At 40.4% G+C, this 22,267-nt stretch overlaps 1 protein-coding gene across 1 annotated transcript; it reads right to left on the bottom strand.

The window, feature by feature from the left end:
- Positions 1 to 129: 129 nt before the first annotated feature.
- LOC138021903 (neurogenic locus Notch protein-like) lies at positions 130 to 21,710 on the bottom strand. The gene is made up of 10 exons (XM_068868929.1): positions 21,551 to 21,710; positions 20,899 to 21,030; positions 19,569 to 19,682; positions 16,492 to 17,207; positions 15,702 to 16,043; positions 11,517 to 11,846; positions 9,493 to 10,012; positions 8,058 to 8,276; positions 4,749 to 4,964; positions 130 to 4,508 (listed from the first exon to the last, which is right to left on the bottom strand). Exons 2-10 carry the CDS (start codon positions 20,960 to 20,962, stop codon positions 130 to 132), a joined length of 6,900 nt encoding a protein of 2,299 aa, XP_068725030.1. The 5' UTR covers positions 20,963 to 21,030; positions 21,551 to 21,710.
- Positions 21,711 to 22,267: the final 557 nt, after the last annotated feature.

Genomic DNA, 22,267 nt, shown 5'->3' with positions numbered 1-22,267 from the left:
AGAATATTTAACCTTGAACGACGCAACAAGGGCTAATTTGCAAGCAAACAAAATAATACAAAAGTGGTGGCCATTTTGAAATAAGGTGTACGGACACTAGTATGTTTCATTCAAACAAGTTTCATTTATCTAGATAAGGCGCTCGTCCTTCTCAAAAGGCGTCATAGGAAACACGCCGTCTCTCACCTCTTCATCGGACGGATAATACTTGCCACTCATTTTACTCATTTGCTTCTTACGGTAGAGGAAAATCAGTAAAGCTGCAATAAGCGCCACTAGCAACAGCAATCCAAAAGCCAACCACAAATCTCTTTTACTTGTGTCCGTTAAAGCAGCTGCAGTGGGTTCGTACGCGGTCGCGACGTTGTTCTCGCACAGGACACCTGTAAAACCTACTCCACACATGCAGTTATATCCTCCGTTATTGTCCACGCAATTCGCGCCATTTTTACAGGTGTGTTCACCTCTTGCGCACTCATCAACGTTGATATCACAACGGAAACCTTCAAATCCGGTTCCAGTACAGTTACAGTAAAATGAATCGACCCCATCAATGCACTGGCCATTATGAATACAAGGATAACTTGAACATTCATCAAAATTCACGCCGCAAGTTTTTCCGACAAAGCCTGGGGCACACCTGCAGTTGAATGAACCGTCCGTGTTCACACAAGTTCCGCCATTAAAGCAAGGTGTTGCCATGGTTTCGCATTCGTTAACATCAACGTCGCAATGTTTGCCTGTGTATCCAGTTTCTGAGCAGTCACAATGATACGAACCAGCGGTATTGTTGCAAACACCATGCTTGCATGGGGTTGAGGCGCACTCGTTTATATCAACTTCGCAGAGGGAACCATTGAAACCAGTCCCCTCGCAATTGCAACGATAGCTATTAATCTCATCCTTGCAAATTCCTGCGTGCAAACAGGGATCTGAGGAGCACTCATCTATGTCGATTTTACATTGTCGCCCGGCATAACCAGCAACACAGGTGCAAGTGTAATTGTTAACCTTATCATGGCAAGTCCCACCGTGAAAGCAAGGGTTTGGACTACACTCGTCTACATCTGTGTCACATTTTTTTCCCGTGTAACCTGGTTCACAATTGCAAAAAAAATCTCCGATAAAGTCCATGCACGTGGCTCCGTTTCTGCACGGATCTGGTGCGCATTCGTTCACATCCACTTCACAATGTCTTCCGACGTAACCAATAGCACACTTACAAGTGTAATTTGCAATAGCGTCGACACAGGTTGCGCCGTGTTTACACGGGTTTGACGCACACTCATTTATATCAGTTCCACAGCTTTTCCCCGTATAACCAGCCGCGCAACTGCAGCGGAAGTCTGCTATCAAATCGAAACAAGTTCCACCGTTCTGACAAGGAACCGATGTACATTCGTCAACGTTGATTTCACATCTTCTTCCTGTAAAACCACGAAGGCAATGACAACTGTAGTTAGCTACAAGATCTGAACACGTAGCATTGTTCATGCACGGCTCAGGAGCACATTCGTTAATGTTGACTTCACAATTTCTGCCAACGAACCCTAAAGTACATTGACAACTGTAATTTCCGATGAGATCTGAACAAGTTCCTTGATTCAAACATGGATTTGAAGAGCATTCATTAATATCAACTTCGCAGTTTCTACCAGTGTAACCCAGAGCGCATTGGCAACTGTAATTTCCGATGAGATCTGAACAAGTTCCCTGATTCAAACATGGATTTGACGAGCATTCGTTAATATCAACTTCGCAGTTTCTACCGGTATAACCGAGAGTGCATTGGCAACTGTAATTTCCAATGAGATCTGAACAAGTTCCCTGATTCAAACATGGATTTGAAGAGCATTCGTTAATATCAAATTCGCAGTTTCTACCAGTGTAACCCAGAGCGCATTGGCAACTGTAATTACCAACAAGATCTGAACAAGTTCCTTGATTCAAACATGGACTTGACGAGCATTCGTTAATATCAACTTCGCAGCTTCTACCAGTGTAACCCAGAGCGCATTGGCAACTGTAATTACCAACGAGATCTGAACAAGTTCCCTGATTCAAACATGGATTTGACGAGCATTCGTTAATATCAACTTCGCAGTTTCTACCGGTATAACCGAGAGTGCATTGGCAACTGTAATTTCCAATAAGATCTGAACAAGTTCCCTGATTCAAACATGGATTTGAAGAGCATTCGTTAATATCAAATTCGCAGTTTCTACCTGTGTAACCCAGAGCGCATTGGCAACTGTAATTACCAACAAGATCTGAACAAGTTCCTTGATTCAAACATGGATTTGAAGAGCACTCGTTAATATCAACTTCGCAGCTTCTACCAGTGTAACCCAGAGCGCATAGGCAACTGTAATTACCAACAAGATCTGAACAAGTTCCCTGATTCAAACATGGATTTGACGAGCATTCGTTAATATCAACTTCGCAGTTTCTACCGGTATAGCCGAGAGTGCATTGGCAACTGTAATTTCCAATGAGATCTGAACAAGTTCCTTGATTCAAACATGGACTTGACGAGCATTCGTTAATATCAACTTCGCAGCTTCTACCAGTGTAACCCAGAGCGCATTGGCAACTGTAATTACCAACAAGATCTGAACAAGTTCCCTGATTCGAACATGGATTTGAAGAGCATTCGTTAATATCAACTTCGCAGTTTCTACCGGTATAACCGAGAGTGCATTGGCAACTGTAATTTCCAATGAGATCTGAACAAGTTCCCTGATTCAAACATGGATTTGAAGAGCATTCGTTAATATCAAATTCGCAGTTTCTACCAGTGTAACCCAGAGCGCATTGGCAACTGTAATTACCAACAAGATCTGAACAAGTTCCTTGATTCAAACATGGACTTGACGAGCATTCGTTAATATCAACTTCGCAGCTTCTACCAGTGTAACCCAGAGCGCATTGGCAACTGTAATTTCCAATGAGATCTGAACAAGTTCCCTGATTCAAACATGGATTTGAAGAGCATTCGTTAATATCAACTTCGCAGTTTCTACCAGTGTAACCCAGAGCGCATTGGCAACTGTAATTACCAACAAGATCTGAACAAGTTCCCCGATTCAAACATGGATTTGAAGAGCATTCGTTAATATCAACTTCGCAGTTTCTACCGGTATAACCGAGAGTGCATTGGCAACTGTAATTTCCAATGAGATCTGAACAAGTTCCCTGATTCAAACATGGATTTGACGAGCATTCGTTAATATCAACTTCGCAGTTTCTACCAGTGTAACCCAGAGCGCATTGGCAACTGTAATTACCAACAAGATCTGAACAAGTTCCCCGATTCAAACATGGATTTGAAGAGCATTCGTTAATATCAACTTCGCAGTTTCTACCGGTATAACCGAGAGTGCATTGGCAACTGTAATTTCCAATGAGATCTGAACAAGTTCCCTGATTCAAACATGGATTTGAAGAGCATTCGTTAATATCAACTTCGCAGTTTCTACCGGTATAACCGAGAGTGCATTGGCAACTGTAATTTCCAATGAGATCTGAACAAGTTCCCTGATTCAAACATGGATTTGACGAGCATTCGTTAATATCAAATTCGCAGTTTCTACCAGTGTAACCCAGAGCGCATTGGCAACTGTAATTACCAACAAGATCTGAACAAGTTCCTTGATTCAAACATGGACTTGACGAGCATTCGTTGATATCAACTTCGCAGCTTCTACCAGTGTAACCCAGAGCGCATTGGCAACTGTAATTTCCGATGAGATCTGAACAAGTTCCCTGATTCAAACATGGACTTGACGAGCATTCGTTGATATCAACTTCGCAGCTTCTACCGGTGTAACCCAGAGCGCATCGGCAACTGTAATTTCCAATAAGATCCGAACATGTTGCTTTGTGCAAACAGGGATTTGAAGAACATTCATTTATATCTAACTCGCAGTCCTTACCAGAAAATCCACGAGGACACTGACACGAATAATTTCCAATAAGGTCTGTGCATGTTGCATTATTCTTACAAGGTGCGAAAGCACATTCGTCGATATCACTCTCACAGTCTCTACTCGTGAATCCCACATCACAGTCACATCTGTAACCTCCTGCTATTTCGTGACAAGTTGCGCCGTTCTGACATGGTGCTGACCTGCAATAACTTACTATGGTCTCGCAATATTTACCCGTGTATCCCTGGGGACACACACACACGAATCCATGTGTGACATTGACGCATGTTGCTCCGTTTGTGCAGTTATTCATCGTACAGTCTCGTATTCGAATACCGCAATTATAGCCGGTCCATCCCGTATTACACGTGCAGTTGTGGCCATTCCATGACGGTACACAGAAACTGTTTACGGGGCACGGGTTTGGTGAACATGTCGCGTTGGCATAGCAACCTAACGTCACGTTGTTTTTGATGACGTCAAGGCCTTTTTGCGAGTATGGCGACAGATAATGGACTCGGCGCGAGTTAAACATGATGTCCCTTATACAGCCTTTGAAAGCTTTGAGATCCGTTATTCCTGGAAGAGAAAAAAACTTGTTCTTGTGTCTTTCTTAACGGGAGAACTAAAAAAATAAATTCTGATCAACCCTAACCCTGAACCAAGAAGGAGAAAAACGTCATAGGATTGAGAAGTTGGTTGACTAAAACCTCTACGTTTTAAAGACAGTGGGAATTTTGCGCCCGAAAAATTTCTGGCCTTTAGAGAAACAGTCCCCTGTTTTGTTAACTGTTAGGTTCGCGATAAACAACAGTTTACCTTTTGGTTGCGATACGCCTGCAGGAAAGCCCCCAATATCAATAAGAACTAAGGGTCCCTGTGCAATATTGAATTCGGAATCTGCTCCAGGTAGGTCTGCCTGTGCAGTGGCTGTCTCATCCAAGATCAATGTAATGCGTTGAAATCTTCGAGTCCACACCAAGTGATGCCAGTCGCCATCAGATGCAAATTTATTGATATTTGCCGCATTGGATCCTGAAATAGAAACAATTTGAGCTACTTAAGTAGATGAAAAAGATATGGAGCGGAGGTCTTGGATGAACAACCAAGCTTCCTTTAATTTGTCCGGCTCCGCCATTTCGATTCCGCCCGCCTTGTTATCTACATCTATCTCTATTATCCTTAAAACCACAGGTATCGCAAAGGATGTAAATAAATAATAGTTATGAATGATAAATATACAAAAATAAATAATTGCAATAGTCATTTATGAAATAAATAAAATAACTGTACACTATATGAATACACACATACAGCTATCCCGAAATTGGTCGAACACTAAACACTGCGTTTACAGTATCCAGCATTCAACCCTTCCCAGCATTCAACTCTACCCAAGGCAGCCGCATATACATCAGTAATAACAAAAGTAAGATCTAATTAAAAACAAAATAAAACAAAACATATTTACAATACTCAGCTAGTTAATTAACTCAGTCCGTTCTCAGGTGATCTAATGCTAATAGCTAGGACTAGCTGACATTTGAATAAATAATGACTTAGTATGTTGGTTCCTTGTGGTCCTGATTGGTCGTTGTAGATCATTTGGCAGTGGAATAGCTATCTGATTGTGAACTGCTTTATCAAACACATTCAACCGGTTGCCAGTTCTTCTGGTTTCAAGGCTATCCCATCCAAGTTGTTTGATAAGAACAGTCACACTGGTGTTATATCTATCATAACAAATGAGGACAAAGCGAGCAGCTCTGCGTTGCACAGCTTCAATTTGGATGATGTTGGTCCTAGTATATGGATCCCAGGCTGCAGATGCATCCTCGAACTTTGGTCGAACGAGTGATGTGTACTCCATAGATTTAACATCTGAGGAACTCTTACTTAGGTTGCGTCTGAGAAAATTTAGTTGGTTTGTTCCTTTGGAAGTTATCATATCAATATGCTTGTTCCAACTCAGGTTATTTGAGAACTGCACACCAAGGTACGGGTGATCAGACATTGGTTTCAGTATTGTCTCAGAAATATTGTAATTGAATTCTATTAAGGAATGAAGTCTGGGAATCCGTAGAATGTAACATTTAGATGGATTAAAGGACATTTGCCAGACCTTTGACCATTTCACTAAATGGTCCAACTCATCTTGTAGTGCATCTACGTCCTGTAATGACATAATCGGGTGGAAAAGTAGGCAGTCATCAGCAAACAATTTAATATTGGAAGACAACCCATTTCCAATATCATTGCTATATAGTACGAACATCAAGGGGCCTAGCACGGTATCCTGAGGCAGCCCTGAGCTTACATGTACAGATTCTGAGGATTCACCATCCACGATAACTTTTTGGCAACGTGTAGTTAGCCACGGCCTTATCCACTGTTGAGGCTGGTAATTGGTAAACCATAATGATTAAGTTTTGAGTAGTTGTTCGTGTGGTACAGAATCAAACGCTTTATGCAAATCCAATATTATAGAAGATCTATTTGCATTCTTCCTCAGTGATCGAACAATTTTGTAAATGGCATTGATTAACTGGGATTCACGAGGGTGTCCTGCACGAAAGTCATGTTGATAGTGAACAAGAAAGTTGCTACGATCAAGATGACCCATAATTTGGCGGTACACTACATGTTACATAATCTTACGAGAAACAGTCGTTAGGGAAACGGGTCGATAATTCGCTCGATCGGAACGAGATCCTTTCTCGAAAATTGGAGCAATATTCGCCGATCGCGACAGTCAGTCAGTTGGTAAAACAGCACTTTCATATGACTGATAAAATACCAATGCAAGAACAGGGGCCAGTTAGCTTGCAGCTTCTTTTAAAGCTCTTGTAAATATCAAGTCAGGACCAATTGCCTTATGTGTATTCAAGATAGTAATTTCTGGACTCCAGCTATAGTTATAACAATTTCCTCCATGATGGGTATGTGACTTGATGGTACATTTATTAAGGAGTTGAGATCTTCTTTAGTGAACACTTTTTGATACTGGTTACTAAGGATTTCTGCTTTTGACTTACTATCAGATACTGCTGGGCCATTGAATTTCAGTTGGGACACACCAGTTTTATCTTTCTTCAGGCCCTTGATAATGGACCCAAAGCGATTAGGTTTCTCATGTAGTGTGGAGGTGTTAAGGCTTTCTTTGACATAGCTATCATGAGGCAATTGGAGCTCCTTTTTAATAGATCTGTGCAGACTCTTGAAAAATTTCCAGTCTTCAGCTTTCCCAGATAACCTGGCCTTCTTATATCTAAATGCTTCTTTCTGATTTTACGAGAGGGTAAATCCCATCGTCCATTAATTCTGTTCTGTGTGATATGATGTACAGTAGCTTGGGAGACAACATCCTTCAAGGAATTCTTGTTTTCTTCTACAGATCTTTCTTGAGGATTAGAGTAAAAAAATTCTTGTTGATGAGTTGAGATCAGCTTTCAAGCTTGCCTATTGGGCTTTAGTGTATAAACTTACACTGTACGACTCATGGTAGTTTCTTGTTGATCTTAGCCTTAATATCAATATCAGCAAGGACAGTGTCATGGTCACTCATACAAGGGCCAGTATGGACGTTTGTGGCAAAATCAGGAGATGTAACAAACAATAGATCCAATATGTTCCTCTCACTGGTTGGGTGCAAATTAAATTGAGAAATATAATCATTGTGTGGTACCAGAAATCACAACCATCACACTGTATGCCTTTCAGATTCTGGTTAACCAGGTTTCGTACATGCCCCACAAGGATGTTTCCAAGGTCCAGGATTTAGCTGGATATCACCACTCAAGACCAGCATTGATAACAGGACGCTCTCATTGTTTCGGTTCGACCACGTGCTTGGAGTTCTCTTGACTCTACTTTGTCGATAGAATCCTTCAGGTCCAATACGGATAGACTTATTTCTTACCAGAGTGATATTTAGGTCGGTCGCTTAAATCATTTTATCACAGTCTGTGCTCTAGAACGTAAAATACTGTTTTTATTACAATAGCTGGAGATCATATCGACTTAGCCATAATATTCTTCACATACCGGATTAACATAAGCACATGGAACTTGTTTTTGAACATGTGACACAAAACTCTGTAGAAAATTACGCGCAACCGCGAAATATACCTGAGCCCAAATCAGCGGTAAATACTGGTTCCCCAGAACTGATTTCAAGAAGAAGGAATTCTGCGTTTCCGCCCACTGGCCTCCTTCCAGCATACATGAGAAGCCCGTCCGTTTCTAGGGTCCTAAACCAGAGGGACCCACTCTGACCAAAACTCCAGTACGACATGTTAAAGGAGATTTCAAGATGACTGCTATTCGTCAAGAAGGACGTCTCTGAAACTGCAATGTAGCGGATAAATTAAAGCATTAAAAGAAAGGTACCGTGACAAGATTCTTGTTTGCTAAAAAAGGGTACATTAAACTGCTTTCTTCCTAATGAGGTCTTTAAATGAATGATTAAAATGTAAATTTGTAGTGTGGATTAGTTTACCAGTTTCAGCACTTGGACTCCTCTAATTTGACTACTGTCTGTTTTGCTGTTATGTGGTCTCATCGATCAGTAGTCCATTCACAAGATTATACCAAGCCGACCAACGTTGCTGAAGGAAAGGCCAGACCACAAAACCGGGAACTACATGCCCTCCTCTCTTTGACTAGTGTGTGGGATCTTTAACGTCCCACAGAGTTCATGAACATTGAAGGGTTGTGAGACGGGGCTACGGTTTGTAGTCCTTATCCGAGAAGACTTGAAAGTCTAACCATTTTGCGGATGTAATTACAAAGGCAGCACTTTCTCCTCAGTTATTTTAAGACCCTGAGTGTTGGTCCGGCCGGAGTCGAACTCACGACCTCCCGCGTGACAGTCCGGTGCTCAACCAACTGAGCCACCGGTGCGCGGTAGTTTACAGACCAAATGGAGATTGGAGTGATCCTCGAATTTATCTGGACAATTTAAGCAATTAAGTCTTATAGACACCTGAAAAATTCAGGTGGTTTCAATGGAATTCGAACCCATGATGTCTGCGATGCGGTGCAATGCTTTACCAACTGAGCTATGAGACCACTAAGTTGGAAGTAAGTCAATTTGTTGAGCTCATGTGTTCCCGTGAAGGAGTCGAAGTCGGCTCCTTCAGATAAGTACGTCGGTTACTACTCCTTTTCGAGGTCTCTGTAAGGCAAGTAGACATGGAAATGTACATACATGTATATAGCATTGTTCCTAATAGATCACGCCGTTCGAATTATAAACAAACTTAAACACTGTTTGAAAGACTAGGGGACGTTAATTTAATGATGCAGTGTTCTATCTTCTAACAGAAAGGCATCTTCCATTTACTTAACATGTTTGTAAACTACACAACAAGAAGCCCGAAAAACTATTACCCGTAAAAGAAATGTAAAATATTCTTCAAAGCTCCAATTGGAAGGTTGATCAATATTAATTTTGTACTACATGCATAAACTCGTCCACTTGCAGCTATGTTTTTGTGTTCAAATAATAATGACAGCAAGGCCTAGGTAAATTTAAGGAATTTGAACTGTGTAGCACACTTACCATTTTTACAGCTACTCCCAAGAAAATCACTCAAACACCGACATTCAAACCCAGTCCACGTGGCATCACAGGTGCCCCCATTCGCGCAAGAACTGAGCCTGCAGTTTTCATCCTTTCTGCAGCCTGGCTGGGCTAAGGGAAAACCTCCACTTTTCTGAGCAGTTTCAAAAGTTATCACTTGTCCATTGATGGTTAAATGTTTTGAGCATCCACTAAACGTTCCCAAAACGCTGCCCAGTGTAATCCCTAGAGCTAAAAAGTCGTTTGAGAGTGATCCCAAATAGAGAGTGTCTTTAAGATCCGTAATGGCCTGGGAACCACTTGATGGAGTCAGTGTTCTGTTTAACGAGTCCACGGCAATCACGATGCTACCGGAAGCGACATTCACTCGGACTGTGTGCCATCTACCATCCGCTAGATTTTCACCAATCACAACTGTGCGTGTGTCAATGAAAGATGTGAGGTAGGCAGCACGTAGACGTCCATTTACAAGAGCTACGCCGAAATGACCTTCAGAGGGCTAAAATTCAAGAAACATCAGTTTTGACAAGCAGGAACCAATCTTTGGAATGGTTATCATGTAAAATTAATATATTTTGCTCAAAACTTATTTAAAACATTCTGGCTTACCTCAAGGGGGAGATTATTTTTCTATGGCAAAATCTTTGCCCAGGCTATTAATGAAGTTAAATGAAGATTTAACTGAGTTAACAACTAGGAGAGACTGTGGTCAATTGTTGTCAGTGGTGTTGTTACAATTGTGCATGAGTCGGATTCCTCATGCTTTGGGTTGTTTGGGTTGTAGAGCTCATTTATTGGTGTGGCGGAAAGAAGGAGCATTATATAATTATATACGGAGCGTTTTAGTGGTTTTTTCCCCTTCTACTTTCCACTGTTTATCAGTATGACGGGTGCCTGTCTTCTCGGGGGGCGTGGGGGCTCATGGCTGGGTTGTCAGGTTTTGCTAGCCATCTGTGCAGTCTCCATCTTGGAGATGGCTGCCAATAGTGGAAGCTCCAGAACATCTCAGGCACCCAACCTCCACATAGCGACGCAGTCGTTAATTTACATTTTAACCCACTCACATCATCATCATCATCATCATCAACCCAATTTTGATCCGGGTTTATCCCCGTAGACGGGGGTGGCCGGATTTACCCCCACTTTGGCAGCAATCTCTCTAACTCCCACTCTCCATCTCGCTCCATTCATGGCATCCTTTTTCTCCAATCCAACACTCTTGCTCTCCTTCTCCTTCTCCTTCTCCTTCACATACGAAGTTGTTTCCAGAAAGGTCTCACGCTTTTATGTTTTGATAATGAGCGAAATACGAGAGATAAATGTGACAAATTACTGGGTTGCTAAAGCGCCAAGGAGCCCAATCTGAAATAAATGTATACAAATATATACACTGTACATTTGTTTCATTCATCGAGCCAAATTTCCTTGTGAAAAATGTAAATTATCACATATTTGGGCTTAAGTTTTACAAACTATTATGCAATTTGCAGTTTCGATATTTAAATGCTAATTTCTTGGAGGAATGATTAGAAGAAATGAACTTATGTTGATGAGCCAACAATTTGAAACAGTCATTTCCCTATGAATCAGTCTGCGAGCCACCTCTAAATTTTAGCCCGTTCCCCGAGCGCTGCATGACATCCTCGAGTGTTCACAAGTGACACCTCACATTGCACAATCTCAAAGTCCACTTGCAAACTTTGGTTTCCTCTGTGCCGATAAAATGAGTGTGTATTACTGCACTTTTAGGAGCACTAACCGAAATGAAAAGGTGAAACAATACTGGTAGACATAAACACCGTGCTGTGCATATGCCCCCAGTGTCCTAGCCTTCCCAAGGGAGAGAAAATCCTACGCAAACGCACATGCCCTTGAACTTCCTTGCCAACCAGCCTGACACAAAGACCCACATGTACTTTCTAAAGAAGCTGGCCGCATCGAATTCAATACTACAGCTAGAATACTGCCGACAAAGTCATTGTTATTTTTTTACTGTAACATACCCTTTTGCCAGTAAAAGCCAGTATTCCTCTTCTCACTGAAGGGTCACTTGAAAACGCCAAAGAAAACGAAGTTATGTTGGTAGCAGAGGTGAACCGTAATCCTGAATTATCATCACTGCTGAATGTGGCGGTGATTTGATGTTCGCAAAATGAGCCCACGTATCCAGAGGGACAGCGACAGCTAAACTGACTCCATTCATCTACGCACGCACCACCATTTTGGCATCCATGGTTACTGCAAACGTCACTCCTCATACAGCCAAAAGAGATGTTGTATGATCGCCTCAGTTCATGCTGGAGGCCATTTTCCAAATTGTTAAAAAAGACGTCCTGGGGAGAAAAGGAATTCTTTAGGTGTTATTCATTATACCAGTATATCTGTGATGCAGTTTAGCTCCATCATCACGAACGCTTCTGGAAAATAAGCCCACACTCACCCTGCAACACACCCTTTCCAGGGGAAAAACAAACAGCTTCATCGGTTGTTCGGCAACACACTTAAGTCCGAGATAACTGGTGAATTGCGAGTATGCAAAGAGAAGAAAGTTTAACAACATTCATCGCAAGGGGAGGTCAGGTGCCCATAACAGCCCTACAGTTGGCCAGGAACCCAACCCCTGCTGGATGGAACCTTACCACCCCCATGACCAGCAGCATCCACAACCAGCCACAAGCCCCCACCCCAACGAAGTGATAAACAAAATTAATTACAATAAGACAAAACCAACATGGGCACCAGTCACACTGAAAGACATTCAGTGAAAGCCGATCAAAATAGACTAAAGTAAAGTAATAATAGCAATAATAATAATAATAATAATAATAATAATAATAATAATGAGATGCTTCCGTGAAGCATACAGTGGGTTGCCTGTGGAACGTGCTACAGAAAATCAGAAGGCACTGAATTGTGTGGTATTGAAATACAGCATTCCAGACTCTGAAGAATAACAAATAAAAGAGACGCGAGAAACATTGGCTTCTGGGCTGACATGTTGATAATTTTCAAGTTCCCTCACAACTTCTTTTTACCACAAGTGTGCCCTCTGAGCATCTGACAGCTTTCTACTACTAAACTTCACTGAAGTTAAACCCTGTTCAGCGGGGTTAGTGTTAGGATGGGAGACCAAAACAATAAACCTGTCAAAAAAAACAGAAGCATCTGACCGAAAATACTATTAACGCTAACAAATGCGAACTCAGCAAGGTACAGATTTTGTTAGCTTGCTTTATGCAAAACAAATATTGATGAAAAAGCAAATAACTATTGATACACAGTTTTAAGAAAGAGCAGAAGGAAGTTTCCGGGACGGTTGATCGAGAAAAAAATATTTACGACATGAAAACAACATTAATTTTGAACCGTGAATATAGAATAAAAAAAGTTACGATCAGCGACAAACATTTTGGGAGATTTTGCTACGTTCAAGTAAATTGCAAAATCGAAAGTGACATGGCCAGAATTCAGCAGGCGCCGTGATTAAGTTACCGCGGCATGTTTACTCGCCAAACAGTGAAGCATCTGTGTCAAATGATGGCAAGATACCGGGTTTTTGTAAGTTTCTTTTTCTGTCAAGTGTTATAAAGTTTGACAATGAAATGAGCGAAGTCAAAACAAAGATCACAATCGCCCAACTCTTGTTTATGCAAAGTCAAAATTTACTCTCCAAGACGCGTTTGACATTATTTATCACCAGGTAATTCCATCATTTTGGAAATAGCAGCTACTTTATTATTCATCTGCGTCACAAGTTTTCACTGATTTTGGGGCTCATTTTGTTGAAACTCAAGCACGCTTCCAACAGGCCTGTGAACCCTTCCTGCTTACAGAGCAATACTAAAAAACTTCTCCCATATCACATTTCAACCTTAAGCTCGAAAATTCAATACACAACATGATATTATAATTCACAAAGGCAGAAAATACCACAGAATCCTTTTCCAGCGAAAAATTTATTGAAACAAAAAACATAATTATTTGCTCTTAGAGGCGAAAACCTCTTCCTATTTCATTGCGTGCCTGAAGACAAGAAACTCAATCGTGTCAAATTACCATGTACTTCAGGTAAATACAGCTCACTTTGATTTCGTCTCGAAGGGCGATAGATTGTTGTCGAAGTCCAGTACTCGTCGCTTTTGAGATTCCTGCCTAGTTTATCCAACTGACTTTCAATTATTGAGCTCCATAAGGGTATATTTTGTTTAAGGATCCACTAAAACGCCATTCGCGTTACATGACTTTCGACGCCATTGCAGGCTAAGTTAATGATTCTACTGTGTCCACCAGAGAAATCTACGCAGTTCCACTACCCTCTCGATCCTAAGAAAATATGCGCAGAAGGCTTTATGCACAAAGACACCACTTACCAGGGAAGTGACAGGCAAGACTTTTACCGACACGGAAAAAAAATAAAAATAAAAAATAAAATAAAATAAATAAAACAAACAAACTAAACGCAGACCTCGACTGGGTTTGCCATAGGCAACCCAGTAATAATAATAATAATAATAATAATAATAATGAAAACCATTGAAATAAAGGAATGAAAAAACAACGGGCAAATAAAATGAGCCAAGATGAATGCAAACAATTGCCAGACTAAAACAATCCCAACTACCAAGATATATAATGGTAGGGAGGGAGGGGGAATGCAATCCCAAACAAACCAGCAACTAAATGCTCCGCTAACCGCAAAGTAAAACAGCGCCAAGCTGCATGCGTGCAGATAAAGGTGTAATACAGGGTTCGACATCTCCGATAGCCCTGTAGCCCGAGGCTAGTAAAAATTTTGTCGGGCTAGTAAAAACCATGTTTAATACCCCGCTGGCTAGTAGAAATATGGAAATAAACTAGATATAATTAGTTATAGTTTGAAGTTCACAGTTGTTTAAAAAAACAAGAAAGTTTAAAATGTAACGATAATACCAATAATTTTATAAAGAAAACATATTTATCTATCATCTTTTTTATCTAGCGTGTCGTTCGTAAACATCCCTAGATCCCAGACTCTGAGCTTAATGGTTAATGTCTTCCCCAGTCTTCTCCCTACCAATGTTGTGATGCCTTGCACATCGCCTCGCACGATCGCTTCGCACTTGAAGCGATTGTAAAGATGGAGTGATTTTTGACAAATTACGAGGCACCACCATGTAAAAAGGGGGAGGCGGCCGAAACTGAAAGTACCAGTAAACAGGAAAGCAGTAAGATTTATGAGAGCACTCAGAGAAAGAGAACTTTTAATCCATCGTGGATAGCAAGCTTCCCATGGCGTGTCCACTGGCATTCTACGGTTAGCCCTCGCCACGTGCACAAGTGAATGTGAAACGGACATTTTGTTAGCTTTTCCTTAAATAACACATTATGTTATCACAATGGAAGAAAAAATGCCATTCTTTATCATTTTAAAAGACCTTGCCAATAAGTTTAGAGGAAGGTTTGCGTGTTTGGGGTTTAAGTAGACCTCGAGCGAAATTGATCTGGGCTACCAAATTTTGCTTCGGGCTAGTAAATTCTAGAAATCACTAGCCCGGTGGCTAGTAATGCAGGTAGCCAGGTGTCCAACCCTGTGTAATAGGGTTGAATAGGGTTGAAAAGGCTTGGAGAAACAACACAACGCTAAGAAAACAACGCAACGCAACGCTAAGATGTGACGCAATGCTAAACACAGGTATAACACTTGCTCCTTGCAACTAAGTAAATTGTATTTAACTACATTTTTGCTAAAAATGTCGAGTTAATTATAACAAAAAATAAAACTATATTTTCTTTAAAGAATGCTCCTTCCTTGTGTGACAATCAGCCATGCTCTTAACCATATATTTCGATCAAGGAGAAAAAAGAAACTTGAAATGGGCTATGTTTCAATCACAGACTGATAATTCTATTATCCAAAGATTGTAGTTGATTGCAATTTTTTCCATTGTTCATTCATGAAGTTTATTAAAGACGAAAGCAAAATCTTGACATTGTTTGATCCTCAGCGATCATCTGTGGAAAGGACACAAACAGTTCCTTCCACAGCATCAAAGACGATTGTTTACTTTTCGATCAAGAAACTATCCATGACAACTTTTATGTAATAAAAAGAAACTCGAAAAGCATTATAAAGAAAACTACTATCATAATGATATAATTTTTTCCTTAGCATCACAGAACAGAGGTAGCACATCTTCACCTTCCCTTACCTTAATACACCCGACAAAATTCCCATCGGTTATAAGTTGCTGTTTTATCTCCGGCAATAAACTCGGTACACTGCCAAGGTAAGGTAACCCAGAAAACTGCGATCCGATGTCACTTGTTGTCACAACTGTCTTGGTGCACCCCTGACCGACACACGTATCTTCGTCGACGGAGATTCTGGCCTGGGAACCAGACATATGTAAATTTACTTTGTGCCAGACTCCGTCGTTCAGTCCTTGACCTATGGTTGCTGTTGCTGTGTTCACACCAGTGTTGAGCGACAATCGAACAGAGCCATTTGTTAGCTCTATGATCAAGTGGTCTGTGTGTTCCTTTGAAAGGTCCTAAGTCAAATTCAATAGAAAAATCGCATCAAATACTTTGAAAGGAAACTACGGCCTATGAAGTCAATTCAATGCGCAAAAGTTGCCTTGGAGGCATGATAATGAAATTTTGCATGTTGTCGACTTCACCTCTGCCTGCACGTTATGGTTCAATTTGACAGTCACTCCAATTTTTTCAAACTGGCTCAAGTTTGATTTTACCTAGTTTGTTTCAGATCATGATGATGACAATAATGAATATTTGGCAAAATTGAACTGGTTTAAAAAATTTTAAACCAAGAGAAATTTGAACCAAAACATATGCAACAATTCAAACAAATTAACAGTTTCAAATGATAAGTTGCTGTTGATGTCAAATTTGGACGCAGACTTTAATACCCTCGTTCCAATGGTGTCTCTATGGGACAGGAAGAAAGACCTTAGAAACAAGGGTGAAGATGAATCTTACCGCTCCTTGGTACAGCAGTAATCCTGCCGGCAGTGTTGTTCGAAATTGGAATGACAACTGATCCGATAATGTAAAACTGAAACTGTAGGCAGGAAGATATGATCCTCGCTGAAAACCGACGCTGAAAAGCACTTGACAAATTCTTCCTCGAAATCCGTCCCCGCACTGACAGACAAAGCCATTCTCTCCATCAATGCATGTTCCACCAAATTGACATGGCTGGGAAGAACACTCATCAATGTTGATGTCACAAGTTAAACCAGTAAAACCCGGTTTGCACGAGCAAGTAAACCCGTTTCCACCAAGGTGACACGTTCCTCCGTTCTTGCAAGGCTGCGCAGAGCAGTTATTTAATGGAACCTCACAGTTTTTTCCTGTGAAGCTTGCTGTGCATATGCACCGATATCCATCCACCAAATCCTCACAGACACCTTGATCTGAGCAAGGACTGTCCTTACACTCGTCTATGTGTTTATCGCAGTGCTTCCCAGTGAATCCAGACATGCACGTGCAGTTGTAGCCTCCAGGAGTGTTGTGACAGGTGCCAAGGTATCCACAAGGTGATACCAAGCATTCGTCAACATCAATATTGCAGTAAGAACCTGTCCAACCCGAGATACATGTACAGTTTGCCATATTACCGTGAAGAGTACATGTCCCGTATTGTTGACAAGGGTTTGGTTGACAAGTTGAGATGTTGAATTCACAGTGAAGACCTGTAAAGACAGAGAAAGATTCAACATGTTTACAAAATTGGTCATTTACTGGAGTTGGACATCATTGCAGTTAATCAGCAACTAAGCAGTTGCAACGAAAGCCTGGAAACAAATCCAAGCTTGAACGGGGCTCAAACCACTGAATTTTAGCAACGCAGCGCAATTGCATAGTCATAGGCTTAAGCCTCGTTCAAGCCTAATTTTCTTTCTAGGCTTTCTTCGTACCTACATAAGTTGATGCTTAACTGCAATGATCTCTAACTCTTGTGTATTTAAATATCTGCAGTTCTGATATACCAGTATAAGTCCATTTCATGTATGCTTTATCATTCAAGGGCCAAGTTCCCAGCTTTTTTCAGTTGAGATTTTGCCTATAAAATTCCAGGGGTATTCAAGGAGTTTTCAAGAACCAGAAATTGAGTTTTCAAGGAGTATTTGTAAGAAGATTTCTATGCCATACATTGTGTTTCAATGTTTTCTTTGTTGCAAAAGCCTATCTTGATATTCTTTCCCATGTCCTGCAAGTTAAGTGCATGCACAGGCATTTTAATTTTTGCATTTAATCTTTTTCCTAATAGTCAAATTTGGGCTCAATTTTTGAAATGTCTCTTTAACTTATCATGATGCAATGTCAACAATTTTCACCCAACCAAAATTTCAAGGAGTTTTCGAGTACTTTACTGCCAAGTCCCTTCTCTCAAGAGCTTTTCAAGCGCCCTTTAATAAGTCCAAAATTAAAATCCAGGGCTTTTCAAGGACTTCAAGGAGTAGCACGAACCCTGTGCCAGACCGATGAAAACCATGACTTGTAAGTTTCATCATCATAACAGAGCAGCAAATTTAACAGTAGCATACGAAATAGTTGTTTGTAATCTTCTCCCAGCAACAATGAACTGTCCGTAGGATTAGCTTCATTCGTATAAGCTGCTCCAAAAACATAAAAACCAATGTATGCAAAGAGATAAAATATAGCCGTAGGAGGACAATAACATGAACACCTGGCAGCCAACATGGCACTCATCACCAACTGTGATCAAACCATGATCTTAGTGTCTTAGTGAGAGACTTCTAACACCAAGAAAATAGCCTGACTTCTGGCTCTAATATTTTCACTCAGATGCCCTTCAGGCTAATCCAGACAAGGCAACCACATGCTAGACAATGCAAAATTTCTTTGAAAACGGGAATGCAATTGAAAGAAATTTGTGATATTAATTCAAAAAAAGACCCATGCCTCTCACACCACAATCGTGGGCTCAATCTGCCAAGATTACAATGTACGTGGCTTGCATGGCACAGAAAAAGCAAAACTCTAGGTAACAGTGGTGACATATGTTTGCGTTGGATGGGGAGATTTGTATTAGGAATAAAATATAATTATTTGAGTTTAGGTACACTTTAAGTTGACATCTGTATCACTAAATGGAGGTTGGGTGGCCGGGACATGTGCAGGGGGGGGGGGCTTCCACTGGAGGCCAGCCAGCCAACCCCTCAAATTATTGAGTAATACTCCCATAGCCAGCAATCCAGGCACCCACACTGATAAACTGTGGAAGTAGGGAGGGGATGGGGGAAGCAAAAGCCCAACTGTACATGTATAATTATTCAAATGATTCAAGCAAAGCACAACAGTGGCTGGCAAAATGTCTGCTGAATTGCCGTATGGTTAAGCAACTGAATGAGCACGCGTCTGTGCCAAACACAGCACTGACTGCGCTCAGATGGTTCACCAGACTACTACTGCTCTTTGTTGTTAACTTTGAGGTGACTCAACCCAGTTTTGAAGCACTCATGCTCTGTAATTCCATTTCTGTCTGTTCCAATTTTCTACAAAATCTAATGACGGGATTGCAAGAAATTTGGCAAAACAGCCAACTGCTGTTGGTCTCAATGCACATGTGCAGCAGTAATTTTTACTGGAGCACTATGACGTGATGGAAGCGAATTTACATTGCATTTCCAAATTAAGCCATCGCGAGAAGGAGAAACAAATTTTTGCCACATTTGTTTTGTTTTCCAAAATCTGCCCCAGCCTTTAATGAATTTCGAGCATGGAAAAATTGTGTTCACAAAAAGATAGCCACCATAACTGCAGTATCTTCAGCTGATGAGAATCATTGACCATAATTGCTGCTAAACATCTTTATAAATGTCATCAGAAAATCTCAAAAGATTTGTTTAACCCTTTCACTCCTGTGGGGTATCCCATTGACGAGTAAAATTGTCTGGTGTTAGACAGAGTAAAATCTATAAGTGTCACTCTTGGGAGTGAAAGGGTTAAGACTGTCCTCAGGGATAACAATGCAGCGATGTATACTTGTACACTGTAAAAAAGGTTAAATTAAATATAGTATCTCCAACCTGTGAAGCCAGACAAACACTGGCAGGTGTAGTTATTGTTGCCAGTCTCAGTGCAACTGCCATTGAAGAAGCAAGGACTGGAAGCACATAGTTGGCCCACTGCAGATGAAACACCTGTCAATGATATTATAAGAAGGCAAAGCCATTTATTAGAAACTATCAAGGTATAAGTTAAGGCATGCCACAAAGAGGCATTTTGGCATAAGAACCTCGTTAAATCCTAAGGACTGTTCTAAGGAAGTGTAAACCTATTGACTTTATAACTGCTAATTGCTTGTAACTATCTCCTAACAAAATTAATTATTGCAAGGCACTGCAAGTTGCCATGGGTATCAACTTACAGGTTAATGTTTATAGCAGGGAGACAAGGCATTGACAGAGATCAGGTGCAAGCTGAACCAGTATAAATGTACCACAACAAGCTCAAATGTTTTATAATTGGATTGACGACTCAGGGCTCAAGAAACACATGCCCTTTTAATTACTAAAAGAGTTTTCAAGAGTTCTTTTACTGTATTAGTTACCACCTGTGTTTTTTTTCCAGATTTCAGTCAAGCGACACATAAAATAAATAACCACTTCAATCACAGAGGGAAGGTTGAAATAAAATACACGGTAGCAAATACAAAAGGAGGCAATTGAAGAAGATTAAAATGGATTGCAATATTGAGGTTTTCAAAAAATGGTCAGTCTGACAGTTTTCAAGAAAATTTATCTCAGTTGTTTGTAACTTAAATTATGTATGCATGACAGACATTTAAACGTCGCAAAGCATTGTTAGTTGTGTTATTTAAAGTTATTTCCGGGTTGGTGTTAAGTTGCATGGTGAGTAGTTGCGAGTAATATTTATAAAACAACAAAAACTAACAGGCACTGCCATGACACAACTTCTTCAAGACAATGCCAGTTCATTATGGACCAATCACCTAAACGCAATCATCATTAATTTGTCATAAGTCATACAAGTATCTCTAAACTACATGTAAATGCAATCAAGGAAGTAAAAGATTTCTGCTATGAATAAAATGATAAAATGGCCAGAAGGCTCATTTATTGATTCAGGAACCCAAGAAAATATGTCATACTAACGATCTAGTACTTCGTACAATATCGAAAATTCATTCGCATTCCTAGAAGAAAACAAGTGAGCTTATTTGCCATGGATGAAATCTTGTTTTCAACTCAATGCAGGATAAAGATAACCTCTCCCTGGACATTACATCATATCTTCTGTCAAGCCTTGAAATAATAAGCTTAATAATATTTTTCGGTTTGCAAATAATGCCAATTTTGTAGAGCCACAAACAACATTTAATAGACTCACACATACCCCATGAAATAACAATCAGCCACAAAAGGCACAAATTGCGAGGTAAAGCCTTGTCTTGGCACATATCGCTTCCAAAGATAATCTTTGCTTCAGTTTGTTGAACAATATCACCTTACAGATCTCATTGAAACCCTGTCACAACGGGAAAAAAAGTCAATAACACATTTAAGTGCATGCAAGCAAACTGGAACAAATTTTTTTTAATAATTTTTTTAAACTGCTCGTGCGTAGAAATTTAACTTGAAACCACTTCTCACAACTCACGGTCAACACCATCGCGATTTAACACAGCATGATATGATTTCGAGATTTTAATAAGATTTCTAAACGTGTATCGAACAATTCAAAATGTATCTCCAAAATGAATGTTCTGTCTACGTGTTTGCTTGGTACCAAACACTTGATATTTAAAAGAATACAAGTTTAGTGATAGTATAAAACACACAGCATGTGCTGTGCAACAGAAAGCGAACGCCAATAAATTCAAATACGGAATACCCTGCTAATCAATACTTAACTGAATCCAACTTAGTTTATTCACACTTAACTGACGGAGAGTATGGCTAATCCTAGGAAAACTACTTTATTCTTGACTACCGTTCGAAAATGGATGTCTGATTACTGTATGACAAAAAAAATCAAATATGCTTACCCCACTGAACAACTTCCGATCAGGGAAATTGTGCCGAAATTCATATCGGAGCTTAATGGTTAAATAGCTTTCATCTTAGTTTGCTTCTAAACACCCATTCTCTCATGATCAATGTTTTTCGTTAATTTTAAATCACCCAAACAAAGTACTTCGACCTGAGAGTTTCTACTTTACCACAGAAGCGAGGTCAAAAAGCGACGCCTGTTGTTCACAGTTATTTTTAGCCATCCTTGGCAACCAATCAAAAATCGATAAAATAATCCCCGCTTCCGTTCAAATATGTTTCCTGATGAAGAAGAAAGGCTACACGTAAACTACACATTGACCGACGCTTGCATGAATTTCATGCTAGTACATGAAAAATAAGTCTCTGAGCAAAAGAGGCAAGATCAGTGGAATTAGGCCTCAGTTGGGAAGTAGGCATACAGGGGTACTCGGGTATTCTTTCAAAATTCTTTGATTGCACTCCTGTGATAAGACAGTCCAGAAGAATGTAGCTCAAGCTTTGCATAAAATAAAGTCAAATTCCCAAAAGATTTCTTCTAAATATCCACCACTAGCCTGACTTGCCAGCGACACTGAGGTGAATAAATAGACCACACAAGTTGGATAAAAAGCGAACCAAAAAACTACTTTATTTTTGTAACATGCGGTGTGCAATTTCAAACCTCGCGCGCCGGCTACTTGTAATGTAGCACTCGGCAAATCACCTCCGAG

This window comes from Montipora capricornis, chromosome 2 (assembly GCF_036669925.1).
Source record: "Montipora capricornis isolate CH-2021 chromosome 2, ASM3666992v2, whole genome shotgun sequence".
NCBI lineage: Eukaryota > Metazoa > Cnidaria > Anthozoa > Scleractinia > Acroporidae > Montipora > Montipora capricornis.
This window is presented reverse-complemented; position numbering and strand designations above follow the sequence as displayed.

Bases quoted from the DNA above. Each gene is read 5' to 3' on its own strand.
- LOC138021903 (XM_068868929.1), bottom strand. From the start codon at position 20,962: ATGTGCCAAGACAAGGCTTTACCTCGCAATTTGTGCCTTTTGTGGCTG. The intron at 16,044-16,491 runs GTAAGATTCATC...AATTTGACTTAG, and splicing joins TACTGCTGTACCAAGGAGCG to GACCTTTCAAAGGAACACAC. The intron at 4,965-8,057 runs GTATATTTCGCG...TTTCTATTTCAG, and splicing joins TACCGCTGATTTGGGCTCAG to GATCCAATGCGGCAAATATC.